This window comes from Grus americana, chromosome 4 (genome assembly GCF_028858705.1).
Source record: "Grus americana isolate bGruAme1 chromosome 4, bGruAme1.mat, whole genome shotgun sequence".
NCBI lineage: Eukaryota > Metazoa > Chordata > Aves > Gruiformes > Gruidae > Grus > Grus americana.
In genome coordinates this window covers 54656250-54676884 of record NC_072855.1, presented here as the reverse complement: position 1 = coordinate 54676884, position 20635 = coordinate 54656250, and the positions used below count along the sequence as shown (strand labels likewise).

The following is a 20635-nucleotide window of genomic DNA, read 5'->3' as shown; positions in this document are numbered from 1 at the left end:
CTCATGCCCATTAAAGCAGATGTACTTTCTTGTACTTCTTGAAAGCACTTCAGGAGGAGTGGGTTTGGTTACCAGCTTTATCCAAGGGCTTAGTCAGTCCCCGCTGGAGAGCAGCCACTGGGATCAGATATGTCCTCAAAGAGCAGTAGGGAGGGCAACGTTCCTAGAGCAAAAGGAGGTTCAGCAGGAGCAGCTGAAGATATAAGGTACAGCATATCTGCTGTTGTTAATGCTGCTGTGGACCCTCCGCATGGGCCGTCTCACAGTACCGACTCGCCATGGGAATCTCTTGTGGCTGTGCTGCGCTGGGTGCTGAGGGAGTTTTCTGTGTCCTTTTGGTTACTGGCCATTGCCTCTTGAAGGCTGCATGAGTAATTCGTCCGTCATGTGGCTGCTGGTCCTGTCGCAACCCCAGCCCACACACATGCACAACTTTGGATGCCAAAGTTAGGTTTTTCAATTAGGAGGCTCCTGTCGGGGGTTCCCTGTGTAGTTAATGGAGATGGAGAGTTACGCTTTCAGGAGGTGATTCATACACTCAGAAACTGCCTAGATATGGGGAGCCTAGTGCCCCTCCTCTTTCCAAGCCTATCCTCCTTCATTATTTTTATTAATGCCTTCCATATTCATTATAATGGAGAGTATTGGCAAAAGGGAGAAATTTATACACATGTTTTTTGACAAATTCCGAGCTTCTGTTCCATGTTTTTATAGCTTTATCAAACATTTGTGCTCTCATTTCTATTACTAAAAGGCATAAAGAAAAAGATACTTTAAGATTATTATTAAAACTTGTTACCAGAAATACTGGTGCACTGAGGATTTTCTAAGACTGTTCCTTCTGGAGAAGATAAAAACTCCTCACGCAAGAAGATAGATGTTAATTGGATTGTGATAGTTACCTGTGACTTCAGAGTGAGGATGTACTCATCAAGAAACTCAGAAAGTTGCATAAGTAAGTAGGAGGTTACCCCTGGATCCAAGGGTGCCCATCACCAGGAGAAATTCTCTATAGCAACGAAGTAAGAGGGTGCCAAAAAGCACTGCATTGTACGATCTGCTGGCCTTGTACAATGTCTAAACGTTCATTCCCGCATTTAATATTTCTTAATGCCTTAATTAGGGCTTTCTGTAATGCTGTTTGTGCCACAAGAAAAAAAAAATCAAGCAAAAGATTTTACAGAAGTTCTACAGAGGCAGGCAATTTATTTGTAAATCATTGGCAATACTTCATATTTTAGTGTCTGGCTGTCACTTCAGTAAGTGCATGCTTTTTGGCTGAGTGAACAATTTTAACTAGCTGTCTGAAGACAGACTGTTATCTTTTGAACATTTTTAAAAGGTTAGGTTTCATAGTGGTGAGATAACCACCAGAGAATCAATCTGAAGTTATCGGGGAAAAAAAATAACATGATGTCTCTTCCAACACACTGCAATGTACACGTGGTGTTGCTGAAAGGAAAAGCAGATGATGAAGGAAAGAAAGAAAGTAAGTATGCGGGGGAGTTTGGGATACTAGAAAAATCAAAACCAGCTGTACATCGGTATGCTTGTTAACGTACCAGATAAGTAATGTCTCAATGAAGAGTGTATGAAGTATCAGCGCGTGGCATAGCATAGATACACGTTATGAAATGTACCTGATCCAAATGGTTCTAACAGGAAAATTATTTTTGTATTGGGAAAAGGCGGAGTAATATACCTGGAAGACAAGGATGATCTTTGAAAAATAATAGTGATAGAAAAGCGGCGTAACCTTCTGTTTGCCCTATCAGTTTTCTTTAATGCTTTATCTCTGCCGTTGTGATGAGGCCTTGTCTTGGAAACAAAAGCTTTTAAAGAGGAGCTGCCAGGGTATCTAGGCCATCTCATTGCCGACGCAGAGAAGTTTGCCAGAAGTGATTTTTGCAGTCTATTGACAAAATCTTGAATGCTATTGCACTGTTTCTTTGCAAGATGCAATTGCACATGTAAAATAAAAATCTTCAGAATTCTGTAAGGGAAGGTTTTCCCCCCTTCAATTAGCCCCACTTCTGTACTGGATTATTTTCATCATTACCTTGTACAGTAAATCATTTTTTCCTTTGATAATGTTTAAACTCCTTAAACATTTTACTAAGCCTTATCCCTGACCTGTCTCGGGCAGAAAACACTGTGGTTACTTAGTAACTCTGCTAGAGGAGAAGGCACTGTTCCCAGGTGCACAGTTAATGCCGACGTTAAATTGGCATTAAATCAGAAAATGAAATTCTTTCTTAGGTATGAAGAATTTGAGAGACCTTTCACTGCCTTTATTTTCTAAATGCAGGAAGAGTTTTCTGAAAAATTACAGGAAAATTAGTTAACTTGTTTGCTAAAATTATTTTGAGGTTGTTTATCTAAAAACATGTAGTTCATTCTGGGCTAGCATTTCTACCATGCTCATTATTTTTCTCCTCTGATGGAAATGTTATCAATTAATTTATACTGGAAAATGATTCAGCAGATCTCGAAGCAGGATATATAATGTCTTTGCGTAATTCTGAACGACGAGTCATACAGTTTAACATTGTTCATGTGGCTTAAGGCCTTAATTAAACTCCCAACATACAGGTTTTTAAAGCCCCTTTTGAGATGCCAGAGGGGTCTGAGACATCCACTCAGACCTGACAGGACAGACGGACACGGGAGAACAGGGATGCTCTAGGCTCATCTTTAACAGGGAGATGCCCCGGGGTGTCTCAGATGGCACTGGGTGCTTATATTTGACCCTGAGATAGATAGAAGAGCTGTCTCTATTTCTAGCTGAAGGAAGGAGGTTTCTTACCTGCACATTTTTCACCACCCGTATTTCCAGCCTTAGGTACCGATGTTAAATGCTTAAAGCTAAACAGTACGAATGCCCTTTGCCTGCTGCATTAGTGTTTCATTTCACTCTAATGTCATTTCAGCATCCGATATCTCAGTTTACTAGCATTGGAAAGAAGTATAATGTCATTTGGGATATCTGCACATCTTCACTTTACAAAACATTAGCTCCTAAAACTCATTTACAACAGCGAGTACCAAAATTAGGTTAAAATGTGTGTGGCTGTTAAGAATAATAAAATAAGCTTCTTGCTCTGGTTGGTGATTATGCACGATAAAACTGTCACTGGTGGCTTGGTCTGCTAGCATCTGTCTGAGTGTACATTTGGAAAGACAAGTGTAGGGGTTGTAGCCTGGAATAATAAGCAACTGAACTTGGAAATGTTGGAGAGAGTCAGGTTTTCCTCAGTTACGGGTTTCATAACCAGAGGAACCCATCCCGCTTTCTTCTGTCTTCTCCATCAGCGACCACGTGGCCTGTATAATCTTCAGAAGATTCCTGCTTTTTCAGGGTAGCTGGGGTCTCCTGTAGCTACGTAGGCATCAAGTTAATATGGACTAAGAAATGAAGCAAAGGTGAAACCCCCAAACCTTTTCTGAGCCAACAGAGAGGGGAAAAAAGAGCTATGGCCAAAAGAAAGCAAGGCGCCAGAAGAGCTCAGGGAAACTCCTGCTGCTACCTGAGAAGCATTTGCGTTGTGATCCAGGTGAAGTTTCTTCTTCTGACTACTGAGGAGTAGTCAGGGCTGCACAATCGTAACCAGAGCCAGTTTGTTTAATGTTAAATATCGTCTTCATTAGTTACCTAACAAAAATATTTTGTGTACATTGTGCTTGTAAATGAAAAATTTTAAACTAAAAGTTTAGAACAGTATTTTTGGGATATTGGTAACTACCCTGCCTTACTTTATTCTTTTAAGAGTAGGGTTATTTTAGAAGACCTCTGACCTCTGTCTCTGTCATTACGCTGCTCTATTGTACAGTGTTATTTTTCTTCAAGTGGCTTTTTGAAGTCACTTGTGGAGAAGAGCTGTACAGGTCATTTACAGAGGAGAATAGTTTTAAAAATACTGTTATTGGAACTTGTTTTTGAAAGATATTCAGGTATTTATATTAATAAAGTGGTGTGAAAATTTTTTTTACAGTAATCTCAAAACAAATTATCTTCCTATAAAAAACCCCAACAAACAACTAAAACTATTTATATTTAATTTGATATTTTCCACCTGTCCTGCTTATGGCTCAGGCTTTTTTAGAGGCCAGTTTTAAAAGTTCTTTGTAAAAATTATTTATTCAACTTTCACAGAATTTAGAAATAGACTTAATGGATAAATTGAAGAAATATGGGAAGGAGAACTACCTCAGCTCACTAAGATGATGAAGCTGAAGTTTTAGTCCTTCTAAATGAATCTTCACAACTGTTAAGTGGTCCTTTTTGTGTGGTTTTGACTCACTTTTGCTATAAAGCCACAAACTTTATTTTTATTATACAATTGTGTCACTGTAATAGAAGGAGAATGAATGTTGATCTGCCATATGTAATTTCAGCCAAAAAGTGCTGGAAATATTAAGAGCATCAACACTAGTTTTCTCATTTTTGCTGATAGCAGTATGAAGCCTTTTTTATTTTCCTGAGCAGCAGAATGGCTGCCAGCTGTCAGACTAGGATGGGCAAGAGTCAAATGTGGTTTATTTAAATGGAGAGTGGCTGGCTGGCAAAAGTTGACGTAAATGTTAGCGAGCCATTTTCTGCGTGTATCAGCGAGCAAGCCTCAGAAACTCCCAGGTCGCTCTGGACTCTGTCATTGGCCACAAAATGGAAGATGTTTGCCAGCCTATTAAATTTTTGTAGGAAGCAAGAGTCTAGTTCATCGAAAAAAGTTTGTTGTCTGATTGATGCACACTTTAGTCAATGGAAGGAGATGAATAATTAGAAAAAATTGTTCACCCCTTCAGCCAGCATTGCAGGACACTGCATTTCATACAGTGCTGTGGCATATTGCAGTTGTGCAACTTCATTGCAAGTGCTGGCTATTAAGTGATAACCAGCTCCTGGAACTACGTTTACATAAGAATGTAAAGTGCCAGCACCTTTTACAGTGGATGGTAGCTTCAGCTTGTGTTGACTGTCTTAGTCCCATGGTGATTAAAGATCCTGTCTGTAGCGTCCTGTAACTGTATTGCTTAAAAACTTTTATGTCTTTGTGTTCAGGGTAGTTATAAGTCCCTTTGGGTTTAGGTGGTCATCTCAAAATTACCTTTTTCTCCATGAGCAAAGAAATACTTGCTCGTCCATTTCATAAATGGCTCTGTTCACATCCAACAGCACATGTATTCTGTGCCTGTGCAATTTAGAAATTACTGAATTTCAGGAAACAGATTCTGAAAATTAAAGTATACCCTAATTAGGTTAGAGATACGGTTACCGGGTTGAGTCTTCAACTGCAGTATTAAGATTTTACGTTATGTGTGCCTTTGCAAGAAGAAAGAAAAAGAAAAAGAGGAGAAAGAAGGGATGAGATTTAGTTTTACTGTTTCCCAAGCTGAGGCAGTTGGCCCATAAAGTGAACAAAAGAAATCCAGCACTGCATGATTTTTATTGAAAGACTATATTATTGAAAGCTCTTCCTCAATACATTCTTTTAAAGCCAACAAATAGACCTGTGATACAAACAGCTGCCGAACCCATCCCCACCCTGTGTTCTTCCAGGTGGTCTCAATGAATAGCTTGAGGTTTGAGTAATCTACAGCACCCTAATAACTACTTATTGCTATTTAAAAAAGTGTGAAAGTGCATGAAAGTCTAGATTTGATGTGGAATGTAGTGTTAGCATAGCGTTGGCCAAACCTCATGCTTTGGAAAATGAGTTTTGATAAGGGCAGTTACATAGGCTTATTGTAGAGTTCATTTTATTTCATCTGCCACATTTTCAACGTGACTACTTTGCTCCTCCCTAACCAAACTGATATTGTCCCTTTCTCTCCCTCCTGCGCTCTCGGCCCTCTCTACCCAAGCCACGTTCAGCCTTTCCCTCTTTCATCTGACTGGGCCTGAGTACAGCTATGGTCTCTTTTAGAAATAAACAGCTGTTTCTTGCTGATATGCTTTGTAATACTTTGATTTACTTTGTTCTATTAATATTGTAAAAACAGGTCGAAGTTAATCAGATCCTGTTTCAGATATGAACCTGAAGTCCATTAACACAAGTTAACACTGAAATTTACTTGGCGCTTTAAAAAGCGGCAATGGCATAAATATCTATATTTCTGCCCATTAGCAAATGTAGTCCTTTTTTTGTGTGTGTTGACAAGAATGTTACGAATTTTAAATGGTGCAAGACAAGTCGTGTTATTATTCATTCATACTATTGGGAGCACATTCTTGTGCGTCTGGAGTTTGAAAAATGTGGGAAGAAAGTATCAGCTGGTGGACAATACTATGATTGAATTATGTTGAAAACGTTCATTGGAAAAGCAGAATTCAAAGTCTGAGTGATAAACTGTTATGGTTGTGCTCTGTATGTGGTTGTCAGGAGCTCAGGTAACCGTGTGACATGGGTGGGTGCGGAGAGTCTGCCTTGTTCCCTGCTGGTAGCAGATCCCAGAACCGAAGTTCATGACTACTCAGAGTTATTAATTCACTTACCAACCCATCTTAGTGCCAGGGAAAGCTGATGACACAACTTTCAGATTGGAAATGGCCTGCAAGTTCTTTGAGGCTGTATCCTATTGTAACTAGAGTCAAGTGCTGCCAATGGGTCAAGTGATTGAAAACTGGTGAGCGGCCCTGCAGGCTGCGCTCGCCATGGGCATTACTGGTCTGGTAGCTGGGTGGCTGATGTCTCTTTTGTTCCTTTCCTTTCTCCCTTCTAGCTGCAGTATTGAAATACGAGAACAACGTTATGAATATCAGACAGTTCAACTGCTCCCCTCATCCGTACTGGCTTCCAAACTTCATGGATGTGTTTACCTGGTCCTTGCCGTTTGTCGGTGAGAAAGGTATGTAAATCGGCTCTGCTCGTAGAAACTGCAAAATGGTTTCTTAGTTACTCTGCAGGTGGCCTTGTTTATTTGAAATGGCAAGAATAATTAGAAGACAGATGACTTGCTTTCGAGGACAAGGAGGGGCAAGCAATTACGTATGGTTAATCACACTTCTCATATTTTTTTATAATTTCCACTCTTTCCAGGCTATGCTGCAATTATGTTTCTGCTGTAGAAATAGATTTTATGGCATTGCAAGCCAGAGGTGCATCCACTGAATAAAATTCTAATTAGTTGTTCCTTTATAAGCTCTTGGGCATTCCCTTGGATATTGCTTACTGCTCAAGGGACATCACAGCAGACTTCACTGCATCATGGTTACACCCTTACCCAGCTGACCTTTCTGATAAGATGATGACGGGTTACTTTTTCACCAGCAAACGTAGAGCTGGTGATGCTAAGACCCAGTCTGGTTAACTGTTCCTGAAGGGAGTAGTGAGATGGCAGGAAGAAGGAAAACCTGCTCTTCAGCCTCTTCTCTGCCCAGGGCATGCAGTGCCTCATCGCTGGCGAGAAGACTCTAAAGAACACAAATGATGTTTTATTGAAACACAGTGCTCTTGATGTTGCCTGAAGACAACTTCATGCTATGAGTGGCAAGCACACAAAAGGCATGAAAACACTTTGGTCTAACATATTAAATGAATACATAATGCAAACTACTTAAACCCTAAGTCATTTTATTCAAGGCCTGAGATGAAGCCTGCTTTGATCCATCCATTACAGTATATTGCTGCAACAGCAATTACTGCCAGAAAACTATAATAAACTCTTAAAAGCTGCTTGGAATAACAGTTCTCTCTTAATAGGCAACTGGAAATACAGCCAGCTGTGGCTCTTACCTGCAGTCATGACCGGCTTTGTTTTCAGCTACTCTTTTGTACTAGGAAAGCCGCTGGTGAGACGCCTGAGGTCTCTGTGAACAAAGCAGATAGACAATAAAATGGGGATTAACAAAGAATAGACAGCTGTTTCCACTAATGGAGATATTACATAATCCATGCTGACACGCGTTGCAGACTCTTGTGAAGCAGATAAAATGCTTTCATTTTCTTCAGCCATAAACTCAGCCAGGCCATTTTTAGGATGGGCTTATTCTCCATACACGTTGTGGTTCTGTAAGATGCTCCGTAAGGTCATTTTTCCAGAGGTTTCCCATAGGTGGCCTCCTCAGGTGAGGCTGCAGGATGTGTGGCCAGACTTGTTGAGGTTCCGAGACCATGAACGCTCCTCCTTCATCTTTTTCCTTGGGTGGGTTTGGGGTTTTTTTATTCTTCTTCATGTGTTCCCAGTGGTCACTCTTACCAATTGCTTGGAACTTCTGGAGCCTCAAGAAGTTAAATCAGTGTTTTCCCTTTCTCTGCAAAACAAAACTCATGGACGTAAGAGTTGATGTTCTGCACAGCTTTTTATTTATTTCCTTTTTTTTATAGATTTTTTTCTTTAAAGGCCAACCAAGGTAGGAAGCTGTTAGTTTCGCTGGTGGTTGTTAGTGTGGAAAGTCTTTCCACTAATCCTGTCAAAGGGAAATATTAAATCCTTCACTAATGTATGAAAAATATAGCTGTGTCCCACCCTTCTAATGTGCTAAGCCATCATAGTTGCCACAGAAGAGAATTTCAATAACCACTTGATTAAAAAATTTAAACTTTCAACCTGTGTAGTTAGTGCAAGGCTAGACATGCCTGGTAACCCTTTTAATGATGCTTACTACATGTAGATATAGTGGAGTTTTTCTCAATCTGCTAATGATTTGACATTTTACCTTGTAACTTCAGCTTTTTTGATCTCTAAATTCCATTTCCTTGATTGTGATTTTTGCTGGGTTTTTGGTTGGGGTTTTTTTTGACCGTTCTTGCTCTGTGTGCTCTCTGGTTAGTGTCTCACTGTTGCCTTTCCAGAAAGAGCTGGGACCAGGTTAGGGGTAGCCTGAGGCTGACCCTTCTGTGCCCGAGTTGCAAAGTAAGCAAGCTGAATATATTCTGAATTCACTGATAATAACGTTTCTATTAAATATATAATAGTTCCAGCTGGACAGGACCTACAAAGATCATCTAGTCTATTTGTCTTGGATTTCAAGAGACGCTGCTCCTTTGTAGGCATCTTACAAGGGTTAATGTTTTGTTGAACTGAAAGTACAGTGTCCAGAACCTGGATAAATAAATAAATATTCCGTGATCCCTCTTGCTTAACTTTTTCAATTGATATGTCATTCCATTTGCTAAGCAGGGAATTCAAATCCTACTGCAATGTAGCAGCAAGATGAGAGTGGCCAGTTCTGCTTTCCAAGTTGAGTGAAAGGCAAAAATGTATTGGGGGCAGGGGGAAGAAAACAAAAGTTACCTAGTTCATTGACAATTGGAAGAAGAGAGATTGTAAACACATTATTTTTTAAAGGTCTATTTGTCGTGCTGTTTGTTATATTTGGAACAATTTTTATGGAAACTTGTACTATTTATTAACTACACGAGACACTTCAAGCTTATATTACTGTGTGCATAAAACTAGGTCCATGTTGTTTAAAAAGTGGGTGTCATTTCTGTACTGAATTTTAGCACTGCTACAGCTAGAGTTTGCTCTGACAGACCAGAGAAGCTTAATATCAACATTTTGCATTTGTTTTCCATTTTAGTGACAGAGATGCTGGTAAACGTGCTGAACATCTGCTCAGATGATGAATTGGGGACAGAGGAAGATGGGTTTGATGGTAAGAGCCTCCTGCCCTGGGTTGAGATTGTTTGCCTTGAAACTACTTTAAAAGTTTATTTACTAACCCTGGGATAATTTTCTGGGTCCTGTTTAAGTTCTGTGCCGCTGAAAGCAACTAGTGTGCTAGACTCCAGTGGATTCGCTTACTGCATGCTTTGGAAAGAACTAATGAAACTTCTACCCTGTTCTAACCCTTTCCTGTTTGGGGTTTAAAAAAAAAAAAAGTATTTCCCTCCATGAAATCTGGGCTGTGTTGTCATGAAGGGGTCAGATGTTGATTTTATGCATAAGATCCCAGGGATTCCCATAGGAAGTTTAATTATGTCAACAAAATGATTTTCCTACAATGAAATAAGCTTCCTGCAGAGCTCCTTCCAAAATGTCGGTACTGTAAATTTGGAAGACTTGTACTTGAAATATTTCATCAGTTGCTTCTTTTAATGCACTTGTGTATCTAAAAGGCTTTTAAGAAGCAATATACTCAATAAAAATGAGCATGCAAACACAGATAGAGAATGTTCTGACCTGGCATTTCTGCTAAGAGAGGAATAGTCACTTCCATTGTCACTTGGGTTGGAGTTTATATGATGATAAGTTGCCTTGTACCTGTAGTTTGACTGTAAAACATACTTTATATCTAGCAATTTGGGTATTCTTAGAAGTCGATTTATTTTATTAGACGTTATTTTCTGTTAGGCTGTGCAAGAGTAAATTGCAGCTCTCCAGAATGTCCCTTCTCGATTGAGCAAAATTGAAAAAAATCCCATGCATCCCTAATGTTCTTACTATGAATGCTTTCACTGTTTAAAAAAAAAAAAATCTAGGAAAAGAACAGAAATATTAAAAAAGTAAAAAATAACCTGGAAAAATCTAGCAATATCAAATATTCTCAAGATGTTTGTAGGTAGAATGAATGAACAGGGAGAATGAAGAACTGTAAAGTAAGACAAATATTTCATGAAGTTGTAATTAATAATTAAACTTGTCTCTCAAAGTCTTTATTTTTAATCTTTAGAAGAGGAACCTAGATCACGGGTTTTGACAAATGTTTCCTTTGCGATGGAGAAGAAGGTTTTGGATGATAGTGCTTTGCTCTTACTCTGAAAAGCCAGATGGAATTCCCCGTTCTGTATCCTCCACAGAGTGTGGACGTGAACAATTATCTTGCAGGACTTGGGACAAAGACTGAATTTATTGAAACCAGTAATCAGTGGAGAGAAGAAAACACCTGTTTGAATATTGTGCCCAATTTTTTTCTCATGAAATTTAAATAAGTAGCTACTGTGTAATTAAAGCAGCGTGTGAAACAGAACGGAGGCATACAATGAGTAAAAACTGTGTCAAATTAAATACAGTAGCAAGAAAACCATGTGCTTAAAATCCTTGGCTCAAGAAAGCACTTAAGCACAGGCTGAAATCCCACTGAATGCAATGCCAAAGCAAAGGCTTTATGGGAAGGATTTTTAAATTGATTCAGCATTGGCCTAATACTTTCTTTTAAAGTTGTACTACTCGACTTCCGCTGAGCAAAGATAGACCGATGCCTGTAGTCCTTTTCTAAAATTGTAGTGCATCAGTGTTTCCGTGCCTGAGTTACAGCCCCGGAGCACGTTTTCAAAAGCAGAGTCAGAAATGGCGAGGCATTAGGCGTCTTTGGGGACAGCAGCTGCAGGAGGTCTCCGCATCTACTGCGGTTTTTCTGGGAGGAGGGTGAACCTCCCCCTCCGTCTCGCCGGGAGTTTTACCACGGCTCTCCTCCAGACATGGAGTTTGCAGCATTGCAGGTGTCTAAGCAGGGAGGCAGGCTGAAATCCTCTGGGTTTGCATGTGTGTGTACTGCATAACGATATCTAACAGCGTTAACGTTTCCAGATGAGGAATAATTAAACCATTCCTGGTACTGTAATGCTAACGCTGTTGTCTAAATCTGCCTTCAGATTTTTTTTTTCTGTACGAACGCTTTCTCTGTGTAAAATTTTATATTAAGGAAGATATTAGAAACGTTGTCACCTTTAGCATGTGTAGTTAAAACCAGAGCTGGCATATGCTCGTGTCTGCTTTCCCAGATAATCCCCTTAGAGCTGTAAAATGGGATCTGTGGCGCTAGTGCTGCAGCTTGCTGTGGGCGCACGCTCGTACCTCCAGCCCGTGGGAAGCGGGGGGCTCGTGGGCATCGTACACATGGAAGAGGCTGAAAGATTCTGGCATAAAAGTAAATTTGAGGGTTGATTTAAATTTACATAGAGGCTGATATCTTTAATGATTTCCTAGTGGGTTCGGATTTATTAGCTGTACAACAAAGGAAAATCCTCTTTCTCTCAGAAATAGTTGAGTTCCCTCTCTTATTTTTTTTTTTCTCATTAGACCCTTGCCTTTTGGGGCAGAAACTGCAAGATGTATTTCATTTGTGTTCTTGATGAAACAGACTGGAATGATTATCAGCTTAAAACTGTTTCTGTAAGGGCGGTATATTGACAGTCTTGTTGTGGTTCAACATTTTCACTCTTCTTCAATAATTTCTGTCCAGCTTCCTTGAAGGACTGCAGTAGTTCAGTCCTATTTTTCTTTAGCAGTATTTCCTGTAGAAGGAAATGCCTGATATCTGCAACAGCAGATACATTTTGTTTGATGGAATGATTCTTTAAAATCATCGCCTTTTTTTGCATCAATGGTAGTTTTCAGGGCTCGCTGCTGATTTCCTTTCTCTCCTTGCAGCTTGAACATGCCCTGACCTGGGTTCCCACATGTAATGAGAATGATCCATCACTATGGTTTGCACTGATCATTCATTTCTTATCTTTTCTTACACTTTCTTGCCCTGTCTTACCCTCTCACTTCCCCATTCAAAAATAAGTCCCATCAGTATTGCCTGACCTCACTGCATGGTGTTCTTATCAGCCATTATTATTATTATTATTGTTATTATTATTATTATTTGTTCTGAGTCATGCATGTTGCATCTAGCCATGAGCAGGATGCTCAACAGCGTGTATTCCCTTTTTTCCTCTTTTTTTTTTTTTTCTTTAAGGAGACACGTCATGGGGATCTGATCAATTTGTTGTAGGCAGTTTCTGTGTATGCTTATTGGGAGAAAACCTAAATAGGAATCGTAGTGCCCTTTAGCCCATATCTCCCTGCTGGCCTGTATTGACCTTTTGGTTTCGCTTGCTTTAAAAATGAGAGGATGTGATATGTCAAGTTTTCTTATCTCTGATAGCTTCCTCTTGGTGTACTTTCTCATCCCTGTTTGCTATGGTGGTTGCAATATAATCTGATCCAGCAAAAAATGTCTTGGGTGAACGTTAGCTCGTGTGCTTTATGGTTTGTGCATCAAACATATCGCTTAGCAACAGGAGCTGCAAATACTTCTACCCAGCCAGCCAGCATAGAGTCAGAGTCCCGTTTTATTTTAATTAGCAACATTTCTGGCCTCTTGCATTTGATTGGCGGGGGGAAAAGCTGCTAATTAAAAGGGTGCAATAATGTAATAGACAACTTGACACAAATGCACTGCTTGCTTTGTATGCATCACTATCATGATTTGGCATAAAGGCACTCCTAAATTACCTGCATTAATTTTTGTATTGCCTTCAACATTGTAGCTCACAGCCTTCTCATGGAAAAGCCGCTGTCACAGTGCTAGCTGCAGCATTTATTCCTCGGTAGGAATACAGCTTCCCCAGTATTGTGCTGTAGTCCGAGCCTGAAGACAACTACAGAGTCAAACATCTCCTGCCGATCAAACCCTGGTTCTGCTGTGAAGAGCGGCGTAGAAATTTGTCGCGGCTCTGCAGTGCAATAAATTGCACCTGGGGCAAGCTCTGCGCCAACTAACACAGAGACTGACTGAGCAAAAGCAAAGGCCTCATCATTAAGTCTCAGTTACTGACCGATGCCTTGATAAGGGTGTTCGTGATACTACCTGGGCAGATGAGAGAGTCGTAGCTTTTCAGTGAGTTAAATTTTAGCTAGGAGAGAAATGGAGGGTTTTTCCCACTGATTTATGTTTGTTCTTCCCCCAAACCAGCACGCTTGGGCTACAATATATACCTAATATCCGTGAGTTGGTGGCAGAGGGGCATTTTAATGTGATCTTTTTATTTATTCATTGATTCATTCATTTATTTGGCCAGGTGTGGTTGTTTCCATGCATTCCCAAAGCATTTTTCATGCAAGCCATGCTAGGGCACGTTGGCGTGCTCTGCCTCTGAACCAGCCTAGCAGCGTGCGCTGGGTAACCCGCGTCCCCAAAGCACGTGTGATGGTGCAGGTCTGCCCGGGCGCCGAGTGCTGCACTTGTCTTGCTCTCAAACACAGTCGATTTTAAAATGCAATACCTCGTACCACGGTGGCGTTTGGATTGGACAACTGCAAGCTGCTGAACCACTTGAACAAATGCACGTACGCGGTAGATAGCGCAGGTTTTGGTAGAAGCAGCAGACGTGGCGACGATAGTAAGCTATTCTTTCAGATATCAGACTGGTTTTGAGAAGTGATTGAGCCTCATCAAAGCAGCTGCAACAATGTAGGAGAAAGTACGTGTTCAATGGGTGCGAAACACCGAGGCTAAGCTTCACTGCTGACCTTTCGCCTGCATGTGCGTTTCCTGCAAAACCTACTAACAAGGCTTTAAGCGAAAAAAGGGGTGGTTTTCTTTTTTTTCCCCGTCATTCTCAATCTGTTTCATTCCTTTTGGATGTTCCCTGCCTAATTTGTTTCTTTTCTGTTTTTCAGACTTTACTTAAACATTGCGTTTCCATTGATGTTGTCAAATGTTCTGTATTTATTTTTTATTTTCATTCTACAAACATCACTGATCTTTTTCTTTCCCCCCCTTTGGAATTCATAAGAAGATCCCATTTATGCACAGAAGAAAGGTATTCCATAAGTTGGAAGGCTTAAGTGTCATTAATTTTCCTAATGCTTAATTAGTTAATATTATATATTAGGATACTGGTGAGAAATTTGGGGTTGGCTTTTTTACTCAGTATTGTTTTCTATCTGTTCAATCCTATGTCTTGAAATATTTTCAGAGTTTATAGTCCGTTGTTTTTTTTTTTTTTCATTGTTCTGGTGCTTAATCTGAAGATCTAAATTACATTTCACATAGGTCCTACATATCCAGCTTGCAAGACCTGTGTTTGGATGCTACAAATCCAAAATCCAATAGAACTTGTTAAAATACTGAATTAAAATTCAAAGCTTTTATTCTACCTCCCAAATAACTTTTCCACTCCAATTTTAAAGTCGACTGTGTTCATGATTGGATTTTTTTAAATTCCTTCATGCAAATAGGGTTTGTTTAGATATTGGAAGAAAAGTAAAAACTTAAGAGGACATCAGGCAATGTTCGCAAAGGCTAAAATTTGCACTTTTACCCATAGCCAGTTCTCAGGTTGTGACCCATGTACTTTCACATAAGTGTATTTCTGAAGTGTAGCTGAAGTAATTCATAAGGATTTGCAGTAATAGTGAATTTCAGAATACTGGAGTATTCACTCCCATTGAAAAGGGAGTCTAAGATTTATGTATAAATAGTTAGGGAATCCAAATTCTATATCAGGTTAGTGGTATTCAGTCAAAACTAACAGGGCAATAAAACATTGTGAATTAGCAAATAATGGTTAAAAAAAAAAAAACAAATAGGATAAATGAAATCATTACTAATATTTAGTAAATATAGAATATTTTAAGTCATTTTCACAGCTCTGTTACAAATGAGGAAATTCAGTGGAGACCAAAATCTCTTAAGTGTATTTTTTTAGTAACCATTTATGTCTATTGATGAGAAACAAAATACTCCCTTTGAGCCTGTTGTGTTTTATGATTAAGTATTTGGTTTTCCATTCTTATTTTATATTTAAGTGTAGGGCATTGTATTTCACTTCGGTGATAAATTATATTTATCATTTTCAGTTCTCAACTCTTCTGGAAGTTAAACAGAAAAAGGTTGAAAAAACACTTATAAGATGTACTAGAACAGTGTGGGTTTGTAATAAACAAGTAGGGATAGTGACACTTGTGGGGGAAAAAAAAGACAAATTGTGTTTAAGTGCTTTCAGGGTAAAAAAGGCTGAAAACCATGTCTTGTGCATCTTGAGAGTACAATTTAGTGAGATCGTAGTAACTGAGGCAGGAATGTACCCCCTCTATTTCCTGAAGAACCAAGCTGAATCATTGCTGTTTAATTTAAATTTTTCATTAAGCTCTTAGGAACATATTATATTTAATTCAGTTACAGCTGAACTACAGCTGTTTCTCCCACTCTTTATTGCCTAGAATTAGACATTTATGCCTAAGACTTTATATCTTTATATTTTTAATATCTTTTCTTTATATTTTTATCTTTATGTGTGGGAGATTTGAAAGCCATGATTCTGAGCGTAGTTTCTTTCAGTTTGAACGTCAAGATACAGGCTCATAATTTCAAGACAGTCTAGGAGGACAATTAGAAATGCCTGGAAATAATGCGTTAATACCTGCCCCAAGAGATGGATGCATGCAAACGTAGCATGCAAGACTGTAAGACATCTAGTTTACACTCCTCGGCGTACGTAATATATCGCAGTACGTAGGCGTACAGTTACCGACATTTGAGCGTGCAGATTGTGATAGCTGTGGGCACGTACGAGGTGGCTCGTGTGGGACCCGTTTGTACACGGGCTGGTCAGGGGCACGCGATTCCCTGTGCGTGGCTGTCGAGCTCCCACTTTATCAAACTCACCCCTTGCACTGTTTGGGGTTAAACTTGATCTCGACCTCAATGTTAAAAGTTGCAGTGAGATTCATCCTGAGTTTTTACGTCGTTATCTGTGATACTTGTTCCTACGGTTACTTAGCTTTCTTCTGAATAGCTCTAGGATTTGAGAGTTGAGTTTTTTGTCAATTTTGAAAGTGTTTTGCAAAGGATGGTTTGAAATTCCAGCACAGGAGAAAAAAAAAAAAAAGTACCTCCTTTTCACCTCTTCTCGGTGATATCAGCCAGACCACCTAGTCATCTAGTAAATACCGTGAAGCAATGCTTGTGGTTCCAGCCGTAGTCTCAAACTGTTACGAGTTTAATTGTAACTGAGAAATCTGCAGTAGGAAAGGTGGCAGTGCCTGATGGAAGAGCCAGGGGGCTGCCATCAGCTGAAACTGTGGAAATTATTGCTCGGTCAGGTCCCAGAAGCCACCCAGCAAATCTCCCGCATGGCAGCGTTGGATGCCTCCAGCACTGCCCCGAGCGGCTGGGACCGCACAGAGGAAGGAGGAGCAGCGTGTGAATCGCTGAAGCAGATGGGACTTTTGCCACTGAGTCCAGTGGAGCCCGCGTTTCGCTATGAGCCCTTTCGGCTGGAGGCACTTCGCTCTCGTAAGACAGCGAAGGAAGGTCTGCACGGCAAGGCCCCGCGGCCGTGTCTTCTGCAGCTTTTCACCTCTTGCATCCATCAGTCGCCCGCGGACGGCCGTCCCTGCCGCTGCCTCGGCTCCCTGGGGCTGTCCCCTCTGCTGCCACAACTGCCACCTCAATTTTTTGGCCTTTTCTGCTATTTTAGCTCCATGATGGACTCTGCTTTATAAAACGGATCAATTTGCTAGGAACTGAAAATAGAAATTTTCATTTTTGTCCTTGAATTCTGGAGCAGCGAAGAAGGAAGCGTTGTCGTGATGTGTAGCGGTTTTCGGGTTGCGCTCTTGAACCCCCGAGGCAGGAGATGTCAGGCAGCGTCCACGTGAGCCAAGGTTACCTGTCATTCAGAAACCTTCGCGATGTATGTGGTTATGATTGTGATATTTAAATGAAACTGGCTTACTTAGTATAACATGGCATTTTCTTGGGGATGGGGGCGGTCCTTATTACAAGAAGTTCCTCATTCCGATAACTTAGTACTATTTGCTTTTCCCATTCAGGTGGTTCTCTCTTGGATGCACAGATAATATTCTAGTTTTTGATGATATCCAAGTAACAAGCACACGTGCAAACTTAGCTGAACTGTAGTCTCTGTTCCAGCATATGTTATTTTTTAAGGCAGATTATTGTGTGAGCTCACAAATTTCAAAGTAATTGTAATTTTGAGCAGGCCGTAGCAGTGATGAGAAGGAATTTGCTCTGTGGAACTCTCTTAACCACTGCCAGCCAGTGCAATCCCTACCATTTCATGCTGGTTTTCAGGACTCTGCCTTTAGGTTTTATAACCATTTAAGTACTTTTTAACTAGGGATGGGGAAACCCTAACTGGACCCTCTAGGCCTTAAGCTTAACCCAATCACTTTTTTTAGAAAATTAAGTCAAACATGATTGATTTTCACTTAAAATGGTAAGACTATGAAATACGTTTGAAATACGTTTTAACTCCGTTGTTTAACTTTTAACTTTTTTTTAATGGTTTGGACACTGTTCATATTAAATATCTTTTTGGCATTTTGACTATTTTCTAAGAAACTTGTTTTCAAAAGGATATGGTCTCTGAAAATGTTTTTGAAATGGAAAATTAGCTTACGTTGATGAAAAAACATGCAGCTTTAATGTGTATCAGGAAAAGGATTGCATCCCTAAAGGTACTAATAACTAAATTCTTCAAAAGTGGTCAGTCAAAAGCTGTAAATAACAAAAAAAAAAAATAGTATTTTCAGTTTTGACTACAAATGTGGGTCAGTTTGGCAAGTTGTGGCATTAATATGATGTTTCTTGTATTTAGAGTTCAGAATAGTGATGTATTGTTTACAAATACTTATAACTGGTTTTAATTTGTTTTCCATAGGAGCAACAGCTGCTGCTCGAAAGGAGGTTATAAGGAACAAGATAAGAGCAATAGGAAAAATGGCTAGAGTTTTCTCAGTGTTAAGGTAAGGTTTTGTGCCATTTCAGATGTTTTTTAATGTTAAAGGACATCTTTGAATGATTACTTGGAGCACTCTACTGTTAATCAAACAGCAAATTTGATATTTTAGTATACCATCCAACTGAATTTTACTGGAACCTTTTAAAGATTGCTTTATTTGTACAATACTGTTGTTATGGCTCTGAATAATCTTCCTCCTAAGGACTTTTGCTGAGCGTAAAACAGACAAACAAAAGACATCAGCAAAGAAAATTGCAGTTACCTTTTTTTTTAAAAAAAAAAAGACTATTGCTCACCAGGTATACTAATTAACTCTTAGCCACTGCAAGGAAAGAGTTAGATGTGGAGAAAAGGTATGTTCCACACCATGTCTCATTAAAAAGGAAGCAAACTGTCCCGCTTTGTCACTCGCAGTTGTTGCTACAGCCATGAGTAAAGATGATTAAAGATGAAAGCATTAGGGTCATTTAACTAAAAATCCAGGAAATCATTTTGCAGACAACAGCAACTTGTTACCTTGGGCTGCACTCCCCCAAACACATGAGCATGAGTAACTAATTGCTACCCAATGTTTAGAGCTCTCCATTTGATGTCTCTGAGCAGAAGAGAAAACGTGCTGTACTGTGCTGTGCTGAAGTCTAAATATAGAAAATACAGTTCTCCCTCCCTTTCAGGAGAGGGGTTTTTTTTTTTTTTTTTCTGTCAGGAAATTGTGTGTTGCTCTGCTATAGTCAGTTTATGGCTATTATGGTTACTGCAAAATCAAGGGATTTTTAAAAAATGTATTGGTATGATTGTATGATTGATATAAAAAGAGGAAATAAAAATAGTTACTTGAAGAATACACTCTTCATTTCAGATGAAACTCTCAAACTTGCTTGATTTGAGAGACTTCTGCAGCATGCAAGCAGTGGGCAGGTTGTCAGTGGGGCTTCGCGTGGACACAGCAGTTCGCCCATGCGTTGCAGATTGCAGCAGCATAGCTTTAAATAGCATACTGAGATGGAGGACTTTGTACCTGGGGTTCCCAAAGTGTTATATGTGAATTACTACTGATGCACAAAGCTACTTCAAAGTGGTACCCATAAAAAAAAAAGAAAAGTTGGCGTCATGCCTTTTCCTTAAACAAGACGGGGGAGCAATCAAATGTTTCCACCTACTCCTCTGTACCAAGACTGGCAGAGAGCCTGGAGGTGACGTTGCCACCACCTTCATAAAACAGCAGGATTATTTTTCTCTGATGATAGTTGAGCAAACAAAGTTTGGGAAACCTGTCTTTCTCCCATACCCTTGAACTGCAGCTGCTGGACCCCCTGTATTTTGTTCTGGAGCACCTTTTGAAAGACGGGATTAATTCAACAGAAACGTGGACTTTAATATGCAGAAGGGCTTAAAATTGGATGCTCAGCTGATATATTTGGAGTTTGACAACTTGCTGATGACTGGCATCACCTATATGTCAAAGACTTTTTCAAAGGGACTATGGGGCAGAACCTTTTCAATGGTTTCAGGGATGGAGGAAGGGTACAGGATAGTTCTTGTGTGTGCCCTGTCTAAAGTGATATGCATAAGCCTCATAGCTTAGGGTTTCAGCACCACTTGAAACTTTGAGCCCTCTTAAATTATTTCACAAAAATCAATATTTTAAGGCACTGATGGAAATCAGTCTTGATCGTTCCCTGGAAACTGGTCAAATTCATCTCAGAGTTGTTCACGAGACAGTTTTTTTACCCCTGCCACACGCATTCCAACGTCTCCAGAAGACCAGAGTGGACTGTACCTGGCAGAGGAGAAGCCAGTGGTTCGCTCACTGAAGCTGCTGAGCCTTTTACAGTTCTTGGTTACTGATGGACCTTAAAACTTTGCAGGAAGGACTGAAGACGAAGAGTTTATTTGCTCTCCTTTACCTTTAACCAGCAAATGCAGCACATCCTTACCGTGGTCAGAGGCATAGTCAGCAAGTAGACAGGTACCTCCAAGTTTTGCTGACCAGTCTGCCGGGGGATGGGTGACATTTCATCCCAGCCACCATTGTTCCCCCGGGAGTTATCTCCTCTTCTCTTCTGCTGGGAGAGGTTGATTCTCCTCAGCTAGGTGCCAGGCTTCTAGACAGCAAAGATTACACGAGGTTAATCTTGCAAATACTGTTCCGATAGAACAGCCTGGGTTATTTTTTCTGTCTTGCCAGCACAATCCGCATTTAACACACA

The 20635-nt window shown here is 40.0% G+C and overlaps 1 protein-coding gene across 2 annotated transcripts in view; it reads left to right on the top strand.

The window, feature by feature from the left end:
* PPP3CA (protein phosphatase 3 catalytic subunit alpha) overlaps positions 1–20635 on the top strand; it is a 200779-nt gene that overhangs the window by 170348 nt on the left and 9796 nt on the right. For both annotated transcript variants that reach the window (XM_054824466.1, XM_054824465.1), the window contains exons 9-11: positions 6721–6846; positions 9524–9598; positions 18345–18429. In XM_054824466.1, coding sequence (XP_054680441.1) covers positions 6721–6846; positions 9524–9598; positions 18345–18429 — 286 coding nt within the window. The remainder of the gene's footprint in view (positions 1–6720; positions 6847–9523; positions 9599–18344; positions 18430–20635) is intronic.